The sequence below is a fragment of the Lepidochelys kempii genome, chromosome 8, assembly GCF_965140265.1.
Source record: "Lepidochelys kempii isolate rLepKem1 chromosome 8, rLepKem1.hap2, whole genome shotgun sequence".
NCBI classification, from domain to species: Eukaryota; Metazoa; Chordata; order Testudines; family Cheloniidae; genus Lepidochelys; species Lepidochelys kempii.
This window is the reverse complement of record NC_133263.1, coordinates 89,540,291-89,553,440: the sequence shown is the minus strand read 5'-3', so window position 1 is coordinate 89,553,440 and position 13,150 is coordinate 89,540,291. Positions and strand designations below refer to the sequence as shown.

The following is a 13,150-nucleotide window of genomic DNA, read 5'->3' as shown; positions in this document are numbered from 1 at the left end:
TTCCTGATTTACATCCATTTAAGGATCATCATTACCATATTGAACTTGGGGAAAAAGTATGCTTCATCTTTTTTACATCCTGTACATGTGTGGGTTTGTATTTGGTTGTGAGGAAGTGATGAAGAGGAAAGGTCAGTTATATATGTTATGCTAACACCAATATATGCTGAATGTATGTTAAATATAAATATTACATATATCTACTATTTATCCAGATTTTACTGTATGTGCTTTGGGGCTTTAATATTTATAATCTTTTCATCAAAAGCTAATAATTCCATAAGAAGAAATTGCTAATATATCCAAAATAGATTGTTGGGTCTACATTTGAATCCAAAATTTAAAGGATTAAACGAGAGAAAATAATTCTTCTTTTCCTGTGGGCTTCCCTTGAACCACTGTTGCATGAGATCAAAGACTCTCTAGAGGCTAGTATTTTATAGTCTTACTAAATTGGAATTTAAACTCAAAAGTCTGATTTCTTCCTTCCAGATCATTTTATTCTTATTGAGAAGTACCAGTTTAGCCTGTACCCAATATTCCCTGAAGGAGTAGGCAACCCCAAAACAACTGATGGATTCATCAAAGGTGACCAATATGATCTTAATTTTTTTTTTTATTAAGCAGCAGCTGGTTAGTAAAAGTTCCCTTTGAATATGATATGGACGCTTGCTCATGTTTTTATGAGAAACAACAAGAAAACTGTTTTGAAAACACAGTGATTGAGATATAACTGACCCTAGTCGAGTTGATATAAATTGGCATAGCTTAGAAGTCAGTGGAGTACCCCCACCAACTTTTCCTGGCACTGTCTCTACATTTTATTTAATATCATAATGCATTTCAAGTTTTGACCCATGTTTTCAAAAGGGTCAGTGTTCTGCAGGGGAAGGGCATATGTTGGGACAATCCCAAGGGGTTTCTGAGGTCCTATATTCCCATGGTTCTTCTGTGTATGGGCTACTCCCTTTATTTGCCTTAGTGATGATTCTGAGTAACAGGGGAACAACGGACTGTCCCACAGAAACATGGGAGCCACTGAGTTTTTAGAGTAATTTCACGTCCTGTGTATTTGTACACAAGTCAGGGGTCCCTGGTGTGACACAATACAATTTACTTAAGGGTGATACAATAAGCATATATAACCTACTAATGTACAGCGAGTAATTTGTTTCTGATTTGTATGCATACTGATCGTTATCTAAACTGTTCTATTTATAGATATTTTAAATTGCAGTAAAGTTAGGACTGATAACTGGAGAAATATTGCAAATAGATTGAAACAGATTCCTTTCGTTTTCAGATAGGAGTGAAAAACGGAATGATGCAGGCATCTATGTGATTCTACCAATAGTTATTTCATCCTTCGTTTTGTTGCTTGGAACTTTGCTGATCTCGCAACAAAGGCATGTTGTTTATTTCCATATACGATTCCCTAAATGTGCTTATAAGAAGACACTGCAGCTTAAAAAGTGTGTGCCTATAGAAACATTCACACCTAGTTAACTTTTGGGACCATTTATATATTTGAGATGTACATTATCTGAAAGGCAGCATAGTCTAGTGCAGTGGTTCTCAAACGTATTTGATCGCGCCCCCCCTTCTTCATGTCTGTAGTCGTTTATACCCCCCACACCATACAAGTACACATGCAACTCTCACTAAATATTAAAAACTGTAAGGCATTGATTCAAACAGAGCCATTTAAGTATGGAGTAATGTCAATTTGAAGTGAGATAGTGCTTACTAGCATCACACTGTTGTTACTAGTATGATGGGTGTGCCTGTTTTTTGAAGCAGAGCAATTGCATGAATGAGCCAGTAACCCATTGTAATAAAAGCAAAAGCAAAACTGCGATCGTGGTCAATGCTTACAATTAAACGTGCACGCCACATCGTAGCAAACGGATTAACGTACAGATGGCAACGACTTTGTATACTTTTCCTATGCAAGCTTAACAGACATCCATCGCAATGCACGGTGCCATCAAGAGTCAAAGGCACAGCACCATCTGCAGGCTGATATGTCTGGAGGAATCAGCCCCGCTAGTTATTCATTGCTGTGGGTAAAATGAGTGCAGCAAGCTTCTCATGCCCCCGCCCCAAATACAACCCCCAATTTGAGAACCTCTGGTTTAGTGGATTGAACACAGCACTGGGAACTAGACATTTCTGAAAGCCCATGTTCAGTACCTTTGAAAATCAGGCCATTACCCTGTCTCTGCTTATGTCTTTGTGCTGCCATGATAGTGAGCAGTTCTATATTTCTGTCTTGAGCACTGCCATATACAATGTGTATAATCAGTACTAAACCAATGCTTTGTCGAAACATTTCAGAATGAAGAAACTGTTCTGGGAGGATGTTCCAAACCCCAAGAACTGCTCCTGGGCACAAGGAGTTAATTTTCAGAAGGTATGGGTTTCCATAGTGATACGTTTTTTTAATATGGGTTTGTGTTTCACACACTTACATTCAGTTTAAAGTGTTAAACTGTTAAGAATTATCCAAATAATCAAACACAAGATCTTGAAGCCATGGAGAGTGGCAAAACACAGGAGTTTTCTTCAGCCGTAGAAAGCTGACAGTTGGATGTGGGCCAGAACCTCGGATCAAGACCTATTTTGAAATTCATGGGCAATCTTAGGGTATGTTTACACTGCACTGTAACTCTCAGTCTGTGGACCCAGTGTTTCCAAGCCTGTTCTTGAGCATCCACACTGCATTGTAAACTTGGGCTTAACAGTTGCTGGACCCAGGTCTCACAGCCATGCTAATGCATTCACACTGCATTATGCAGACCTTCTGACTCTGGTCTGCAGCATAAGCTGCATCCACACTGCAAAAAAGGATAGGGCTTGGACTCGAGTCAGAGCAGGACTTGGGCTCTGACTCACTCCTCCAGCAGCGTGCCAGGACACAGGTCCTGTATGTTTGCTGACCTGAGTCACACTGATTTTTGTGTGGGTGGAAGTGGGGGCTAGGACTCAAAGTTGAGTCAAAGTCCAGGCTTAGTGTTTAGTAGAGCTAAATCCTGCCACCAGATGATTCTTAGTTGTATGACACCCTTTGAAGTCAGGGGGCGGGGAGGGCACATGTCCACACCCAGGGCCAAATTCTTTGCTGGTGCAAACTGGCTCAGCTACAGTTGACCTGTGCCAATTTACAGACTTAAATGAACAGGCACCAGTTCAAACCAGCTGAGAATTTGTCCCTCTGTTCCAGAATTTGACACTTATTGTGTAGTCATTGAGATAGTAACTTAAAAATTCAGGATTACTATTTCATAAAGAAACTGCATCTAATGGACCATGACTGTTTGATTTTTTTCAGATATTTAATTTTCATTCCCAGTGAAGTTTTCTTTTCTCATCTTTTATTTTATTTCATTTCATTTAAACAGAGAATGGACATTCTTTGAAGTCTAATCATGATCACTTCCTGCTGAACCATTGTGCCAGCTCCCAGACTTCATATACAGAATTGTTAGAAGATTTTTCTGTTTACATTCAGAAGACAGGAAACACAGATACAATACATGATGATTGATTTAAAGATAGTCCTGGAAATAGTTTTGTTCAAAACTTAAGATGCCCATGCAAAATCAGGAACAATTGCCATATTGCAGCTTAGAGCAGGGTTTGCTACACATGTCGGCAAAAATCTTGCTTTAAATCACATTTTTAGTGACCTGTTTATTAAGGCTCTGATTTGCAGAGGGCTGAACACTTTCATCTCCTAGGCTTCAATAAGAGATGAGAGTGCCCAGCACCTATGAGGCTGGAGCCATAGAAGCAGAAATATCAGAATGGTCTGAGATTCAGCTAGTTAAGTGCAAGACTTGCCCCATTATCATCTTAAAATAATTCTTTAACAGAGTTATTGGTTGTTTAGCCCAAGAACTAGCCTGATTCTGAAGCTGAACAGCTTTGGGAATTTCCACTGACTTCAGGCATGTTGAGGATGTACACAGCACTGCCATAAAGGTCAATGGGAGCTGATCACATGCATCTGAGTGCAGAATTTAGTCCAAAGAATTTGCAGAAATAATTCAGAATGTTCATTGTGCCAAAGTTTTCTGTGACAAGCACCATTGTCCATGTTGTGTTGTGTAGACAGGTACTTCACTCACTATCATTTAAACACAAAGCTATTATCACAGCCACTTTAATAATAGTGTCTGACATTAGGGGTGGGTGTGTGTGTGTGTGTGTGTGTGTGTACAAATCTGTTGTTACCCTTAATATGGCAACTTCTGCTTAGTATAATCTCCATTTAGCATCGTTTCCTGTTTATAGCTAACCTATTAAAGTCTTTTTTTCTTTTTTGTTTGAAGTGTTGCTGTATTGTTAGAATGCAAAGAATATCATTTAATATTAAACAAAGTTCATTGAAATATATAATATAGGGCCTGATACAAAGCTCCCTGAAGTCAGTGAGACTTTTTCCATTAGCTCCATGGAGCGGTGGACTAGCATCACAGTGCTGCTATACTGACAAGGATGGCGAAAATGCCTTACAATTTTGAAAAGTATCAAATATGGCTGTAGGGCTTTGAACAAAGATTTGCATATTGCTGGAGGAAGTGTGTGAGTGTGAGTAGCACAGAGACCTTTTTATTTACTTAATTAATTTAGCTATATATAGAAAAGGAAACTTATCACCACCGCCCCAATAACTCACATGTTGGATCAGGGACTGTGGGCCTGATTCTCCTCCCACGCTGGTGTAAATCAGGAGTAAGCCCATTGAAATCAGTGAAGTTAGACTAATTTACGAACAGCCAAAGGAGAGTAAAGGATTTATACTCCCATGACATTATTCCATATTCTTATGTCCTGTTGGGTTCCTAGCTAAGGAGAAAGAAGTTATGCATGTGAATATAAAGTGTTGTGACAAATTTCTGTCCTTGCCTCTGTGGGTCCCGCGTTTCCTGGCAGATTTCGCTAGCCTCAGAGGCTCACTGTGACCCTCCACATAACCCTTCTTTCTCTAGGGACAAGGATCACAGTCTACTGAGCCATTTTCATCATAAGCCAGTGAGGGAGGTGAGGAGAAGTTATCCTTCCTTGCACAGTCTCTGTTGTCTCCCAGTCTCAGTGATTAATCAGGGGCAAAGCAGGGGGGGAGCCCAGGCCCACCCCCTACTCCAGGCTCCCACCCAAGGACCCTAATAGTATCACCTATGGTAGCTGACCTTTTAGAAACATGACATGTACAATTCCCTGGGTTACTTCCCCCACAGCAGCCCTCACTTCCTCAAGCTCCACTTCACCCTTACCTCAGGGCCTCCTTCCTTGTGCCTGATATGGTGTGTACTACTCAGCCTCTCCAACAGCACAACTTCCTCCCACAGCTCCTGACATGCACACCCACCTGACTGGCTGAGAGTCTTTTAACTAGTTTCAGCCAGCCCCTGATTGGCTTCAGGTGTCCCAATCAACCTAGCATTCTCCCTGCCTTCTGGAAAGTTCTTAATTGGCCCCAGGTGTCTTAATTGACCTGGAGCAGCTGCCATTTCACTTATCCTGGTACCAGGGATTTGTTTAGCCTGGAGCTAAAATATCTATCTCCCACTACTTTTCTATAGCCATCTGGCCTTGCCCCGTCACAATGTATTGTGCTGAATGGGAAATTGAAGGGTCATGTGACCTTTGACAGCATGTACTGCAATACAGTCTATATATTTAATGCATGCTTCCTTCGTACACTTTATTAATCTTAGTGAAAAATGGGCCACATGGGTATGTCTACAATGCAATAAAAGACTCATGGCATGGCTGAAGCTGGCCCGGGTCAGCTCACTTGGGCTCACAGGGCTTGGGCTGTGGGGCTAAAAATTGCAGTTTAGGCATTGGGCAAAGACTGGAGCCCGGGCTCTGAAACCTTGCGATGCAAGGGTGTCTCGGAGCCCAGGATCCAGACTGAGAGGGAGACTGTCTACACTGCAACTTATAGCCCTGCAAACCAAGCCCTGTGAACCAGTCAATTCACCAGGCTCTGAGACTCGTTATTTTTATTGCAATGTAGACGTACCCATACTGTCCTCAGATGAGCACCGTTGAGTCTCTCTGATTCCATGTGCATCCAAGGCCAGGGTCTATACGCCTTTGAAAATAGAAGGAATTTATGGAGCTGGGGCCAGATTCTGCCCTCATTTATTTGAATGCAATTTCCAGTGGGAAAAACGAAGTGTAGAACTTGTACTGTAACTCTCATTAGCTTTGATACCCATTGCCTGGATAAAACTTCCACATATCAGCACTAGAAACCTCTAACATCCTTATGTCTGAAGCCACGTGTAACTCTTATTTTCTTTTGATACGTCTGTCAGAATGCAAGGTTAAATAGAGTCAATAATTGATTACTAATGTGTGTATTTGATATAGTATGTTCTATGATTGATACTGCAAGGCTGTATTTATGGAGTATTAGTTTAACAAAATATTATCATTTTTAACCATTAATGCAGTACAGCATAGGATGGGTAAATCCTGCATCTGTACTGTAATCTTGCAAAAATGTACACACGTGCTTAATGTTAAGATTATGGATGATCCCACTGATTTTCCAGTGAAATGACTCTTGTACTTAAGGATAAGGATGTGAATAAGTGTTTGCAGGATTGGGTCATAGGGTCTAATCCTGCAGACCTTACTTATCCAAAGCTCCAAATGATTTCCAAGGGAGATATGGCTGAGTAATGACTATGGCACTATCCCTGAAAAGATTTATGCACATGTTTAACTTTGCATAGTGTGAGTAGTCCCATTGACCTCAGTGGGATTATTCCCAGTGTGTAAAGTTAAGCAGGACCTAAGGACTGCAGGATTGTGAGTGGAGCATATTTTGTAGTCTCCTTGTGTCTGGCAAATGAGTGTGAATTAAATTTTACTCTGTGCCACCTAACACCATGAGTATTCCCTTTTGGTTTCATAGAATTATGTTAACTGCTATAAAATATTTGCACAAATCATACGACACACCTGTTGAGAACATATTTTACAGCGATATTTACACATATTACTCTGTCATTATTTACATTATATTATAGTATTACATCTTTCTCAGGAGATTGTATATTCATTGTATTTATATATTCATCTAATATATTTTACTTAGTGATGTGTTTGATTCAGCAGAAAGTGACCTTTACTAATTGAAATGTCTATTTTAAAAAGTGGTATTTGATAATTTAATTTTTGATATTTGATAAAATGTGATAGGCAGTATTCTTAATGTGATTCTGTAGAATTCATATCCAGAGTTATGCTTATGCTTCGGAGCATAAGTCAACCTTTAGTAATTGGTGGTCAGAAAGAAACATGCTTGCCGAGAGGTCCACAGCTGCCTACTGTGGGATTTCTGCTCTGAAGTATCTTGTACTGGCCACTGCTGATGAGAGAATACTGAACTAAATGGACCATTGATCTGATTCATTACAACAGTTCCTACATTCCTACCTGGATTCATAGGTGATCTGCCTTAGGGAAGGATAAATTTCAATAAGGGACATTCAATATGAATTAAAGACATTGCTTGGTATATGCATTGTAGCAACTGTCTGCAGCTCATTTCAGTAATCAGTTTGCTAATTTTAAATGTCATATTCACAGTACTTTTGAAGTCCATGAGAGTTCTGAGCATGCAAGCACTGCAGAAGCTATCCCAAATCAGCATTTAGGCTACAATTCAGCAAGGTACCAAAGCAAGTGTTGACATTTAAATGTGTGAGTAGTTTAAAAACATGCTTAAATACCTTGCTAAATCAGGGCTTAAATGCTATGGTGATGGCTATTCTAGGTTAAACAAACACCCACGAGCCTAAGATAGATAAAATTGTACCATACCTTTTTATAATGTACAACAGCCTAAGCATTTTGAAATTTGGAATCATTACTTTGGAAGGTTTCCTGCTGTGATATAATATCTGTATGGTTTATTAACATAAACACAATCTGTTGTTTTTAACTAATTATTTTTTTTATTTGTCTTAATTAAATTCATCAGTGGGTATATACTTTAAAGTGAACTTTTCTTAGTAGTAAATAGGAAAGCCAGTTTCCTATTATCAATTTATACTGCGGTATATTTGAAATGTTTATATATATTTCACATCCTTTATGATGTAGGATAAGATGCATTTCCTTAAAATAAGTGTGTGTGTGTGTGTGTGTGTGTGTAAATTTCAAACACGCAGTCCTTACTCACAGGTGAAGAGCCTAAAAAAATTATTAGATGGCAGGATTTGACTCTAGATAGTATAATTGTAACAGGCAGGGTCATTTCAGTTGTGTGTAAATGATTTTGATTCATTTCTAATATGCCAAATTGTTCATGCAATTAAAATAAAATGCCAAAAAAAATCCTGTAGCATATAAGGCTTTATCCTGCAAAGCACTAAAGTACTAGCTTCATTTTAAGGACATGAATAGTGCCATTGAAATTAATGGACTTTGCTGAATTAAGCCAGAATGCTCAGCACTTTCCAGGAGCAATCCTTCCCTGCACGTATAAGACACAGGCATGTGCTTGCTTTCTCTATCCTCAGTTCCCCCCTTTGATACCCTGCCACATAGCAGACTTAGGTCTTGTTTGTTTTTCATCAATGTACTTTTTATAACGTTTTCATCTGTGGCTCTTAAGTACAGTAACTTCACATTGAAATAAAACTATTAACTGATAGATGAGCATTAAAATATGTCTTTTCTTCTAGCCTGAAACTTTTGAGCATCTTTTTATCAAGCATCCTGAAGCAATATCATTTGGGCCTCTTCTTCTGGAGCCAGAAATAGTTTTGGAAGACATCAATGTTGCTAAAGCATTGAAAAGTGAAGACAAGCAAGATTTATTAGCAGTTGATTCAATGTTCACAAAGATTCAAGACTCTGAGCATGACTCGGCTTGTTCTAGCAGCCATTTCAGTAACAGCCTTTCTGAGAGTTCCCATGATGACAAAGTCAGTGAAGGAATTACGAGACAGTCCAATATTAAGTACGCTACAATTATCAGTAACTGCAAATCAAGTGGGCTTTGTGAACAGCAAAAGAATCTAAGTGGTTCATTTAATGGATGCTTCTTAGGTGAAGACTCCTTAGTTACAGATCCTTTCTCTAGGTCATGGGAGGTGGGAAATCAGGCATTTCTAATATTGCCTGATCAACATCCGAGCCAAGCCAGCAAAACAATATCCCTTTCTGTTGTTTCTTCTGAGGGCTTTTCAGAACCTTCAGACCACGATGACATTTTCAGTGATGGAGACAGTCCTGAGAGGAGCCTTTATTACTTAGGGCTAACATCGATTAAAAAAAATGAAAATGAAATTTTTTTAACAGAAAATTCTAGAGTGATGTGTCATCTTCACACAAATGGTTTATTCAAAGACATGGGGTTTCTTCAGGATACTACTTCTGATTTAAATCCCTTTATCAAAAGTAGCCTTAAATATGAAAACTCTGTTAAAACCTTTGTACCATACATGCCACAATTTCAGGCAACCACCGTTAAACTACAAGAGACAACAGAGACCAAAACTTAAGTCATAACAGCATAGTCCCATATATCTACCTGATTGCTACTGTTAGTATTTTTTTTAGAAGGGTCAATATCTTCCCCACCCACCTCTCCCCTCAGGAAACTCAAGAATAGTGAACGTGTAATGCCCACATTTTGAAATTGGATGCCTGCACCTACATTTGACTGACATAAATCAGCACTTTGGCCCCACAGAATTCCACATAGTGGCCTAATTTAAAAACCTCAAATTAGGGCTTTCATTTCCTCATTTTGTTGTTTCTAGTATTTGGTACTTAATTAGCTATTTGTGGTGCCTACTCTACATGTTTCTCTGACCATGTCCTCTTGCAAACACTCCAATGAGAAAGTTGGTCTTGAAAGGTCCTATGACAAGGATTCCAAAGGTGGCATTTTATTTAAACTTCTCTTTGTTAGGACAGATCCTAGTCTAAGGCCTGTCTTGGGACAGGCCCTTGGCAGCTTTATAGCAGTCCTGGACCACAGGTGATTCCATCAAATGTGCATGGCTACCAAGCCCCTCCCCTTCTGGGAGAGGGGAGCCCATTGCAACTGAGGAACTGAGTGATGGCATTGAAGATGAAGTGCTTGCCCAACACCACACACAATAGCAGGCAGCAGTCCCAGCACACAGTGCCAAAGGAGCCATCTGTCAACGGAACCACAACTCTCAGTAGAGGTAAGGATCTAGGCAGAGGCCAAACACCTCTGAAAAAGCTCTTTGAGAAGGCAGTGTTTTCTCTTCCCCAACTTCCACCTGCTGCAGCAGCAATGGGTTCAGGGTTATTGCAGGCCTAGGGCTGGAGTAGCCCATGCTTCCCCAGCTGGAGGCAGAAGATGAAAGCAGGCTGCACATAGGGAGCATGGCCTTCCTGATCTCTCCCCCTTGCACAAGCAGCTCTGTAGTGCCTAAATGCAAAGATGGGAAAAGTCCCCTTGTGGACAGTTCTGCACAGCAATTGTCTGTCCAAAGTAGAAGTCACTTGTTCAGCTAACTGGTGTGGTAACAAGGGGCCAGGCTTTCATGGTGCGGGGGAGCGCACACGTGTGCGCTGTAATGGCCTGAGGTGTCTTGCTGGCCAGTGTGGAAAATGTTTACTGCACAATGCAAACCTCCAGAGCAGCCAAGCAAAAAAAAAAAAAAAGAAAAAGGGGGTGGGGGAAGAATCAGTCTCCGAATACAAACAAAAGGCAGAGCAGCAGCTGTACAATGTGCCCAGGCAGCTAGCAGCTCGTGCAGCTGCCCTGCTTGCTCACCTCTAGAACTGGCCCTGTGTGTACGCACACCTGTCTATACACGCAGAGAGTATGTTCACCACTTAGGAGTGAAGTACCCATCCCATTTATATAGTGCATATAGTATAAGGAGAGCTCATCATCATCTCAGGCTAATGTGATGGGAGCTCCCTCTCCAGCTTAAATACCTTTATGTATAAAACAATGCTCCTATAGAAACCAGAGCGTCTGTTAACGAAACTCATTTGTGCTGGGTAGTGTCATACACAAAGCCCCAGCATATTTATGATGGGTAACGGTGAGTATATGCTGTTTGTTTCGGTGGGGTCTACATTAAGTTGAATATGTAAAAAAGAAGACCGAGCTGGTAGCAATGATTACTTTAAAGAAAAGTACTTGGCATCCTTCAAGTAAATCCTTGACAGTGAGACGTTTACCAATATAGGGGGCGGGTTTGGCCTAGCTTCCCCCACACTGTCCCTTTTAAATAAAAGTGAAGGCATCTACCATTGGGAGCGAATAATTACAGTGAAATTATGCCTGTCAATCAAGGGAAAGTGCGTTAAGTAGAACAACAGTGTATAAAGCATTGCCAGAAATAAGAGAGTGTATCAGTAGCTAGAGATGTACATTTAGTGCAGTAAGATAACAGGAGTCAGACTTCTTGTGGCAGGGTTTATAGCCTCCCCGGTTTTGTGGGGTTTTGCCTCGGCAAAACAGTGCATCCGGAAATAAAATGGGCATATTTTTGGAGGCCCCTTTTGAAAATGAGGCTCTAGTAGTGAAGGTACCACAATAAAGTACCCTTTATTTCCAGTCCCATTTCATGAGACCCCATTATAGAAAAGCAATGTTAAGAAGCTACTGTGATCAAATGGCAAACAGGTAATGATTGGGAGCAAAAGGGTCTTTCCTATATTTTTAATCCTACTGGGATTAAGATTCTCTGTGTGAGCTCAGGCAAGTCACTTCACCTCTTTATGCCTCAATGAACCCAGCTGATAAACTGGGTAGGAAGTAGGGTCTCGGAGAAAACCAGATGTTGTGTCTCACCTGAATTTTCTATGGTAAATTACAAAACAAAATAAAAATCCAAACCTATTCTTAAACCAAATATGTATTTTCTACTCTATAATGACTAATTATTTTTATATTGAGAATTTTTCAATTAATTATTTTGAAGAACTTCTAAACAGTATTCAAATATGTAAGGGTATTGAGTTTAGAAATAATTCCAAAATTTACTCTACCCAAAAGCAATGTAAGTGATTTAAAAACAACAACAACAAAAACTTTGAGCTGTGTAGTAGAACTTTATTTAACTAGGAACAATAGGAAATGCTATAGAGTAAAAGGGCTCTGAGCAAATTTTTTACATTTTCAAAAGTAACTACTGATTTTGGAGGTTTCCATTTCTAGGTGCCTGACATGACACCTTAAAGGGTTCTTACGTTCACAGGTTGGGGTGCTTTATGCTTTCTGAAAATCAAGTATCTCAGGTTGAGCACCCAAAATCATTAGTTACTTGAGAATTTAGGCAATCAAAGGCCTGTTGCAAAGTCCACTGAAGACAATGGAAAGACTGCTATTGACTGCAGTGGGCTTTTGGTCTTGCTCATTGACGTGCCATAAGGATTGACTCTTATATGTGGTGTTAGACACTGGAATTTAAAGATAACATGAGTAAAATAAATGAAAAGTTCTCACTAACATCCATGTAAATATATCAGTCACCAGCTGCCCAGTTAGACAACACATGAAAAATGAAATTCATCCCTTCCTGCACAAATATCTGACCACATGGAATGTGGAGAATTCTCCAAGTTCTGGGAAGGATGGCATTTCATCACTTGAGTGGCAAGCAGACCTAGGTGTTGCAATGCGGCCCTTCTGACTGCTATTCCTGCAAATCCTGTATCTTCCTTCATAGCTTCTGAAGGCTCCAGGCAGTGAAACCAGTATGGTTCTGCTATGCAGAGGGAAACCTGCATGGGTTCTACTCGCACCCCAGAGTACGGTGGAGCCTAGCTCTGAGGGGACTCCCTCTGTGTACCTGTGCAGCAGGATTTGAGGATGGGGGAGGGGAGGAGCAGTCACAGGACTGGCAGAGCCACAAGCCTTTTCTTCCTGTTAATCCAGGATGCTGAAATGTTCTGAACTGCTGCACGCTCAGCAGTGGATTAACTGCTACAGAGCAACTGTATCACCACTCCATGACATGGGGGAGGGATCCTTTCCCACCCCAGGCCCAAAAGAATCCCCTGCCACAAGCCAGGCTTCTCTGACTTGGTGCTGGAGGCAGAAAGGATTCAGTTCATTATGAAGACTGAAATAACAGAAACTTGAAAAGATGGTGTGTCTCATTGAGTTTCATTTTGTTTT

At 40.3% G+C, this 13,150-nt stretch overlaps 1 protein-coding gene across 1 annotated transcript in view; it reads left to right on the top strand.

Moving 5' to 3' along the window:
* LEPR (leptin receptor) overlaps positions 1–9,536 on the top strand; it is a 61,801-nt gene extending 52,265 nt beyond the window's left edge. Inside the window, exons 15-18 of the mRNA XM_073358245.1 lie at positions 493–588; positions 1,304–1,406; positions 2,338–2,413; positions 8,715–9,536. Coding sequence (XP_073214346.1) covers positions 493–588; positions 1,304–1,406; positions 2,338–2,413; positions 8,715–9,536 — 1,097 coding nt within the window. The remainder of the gene's footprint in view (positions 1–492; positions 589–1,303; positions 1,407–2,337; positions 2,414–8,714) is intronic.
* Positions 9,537–13,150: the final 3,614 nt, after the last annotated feature.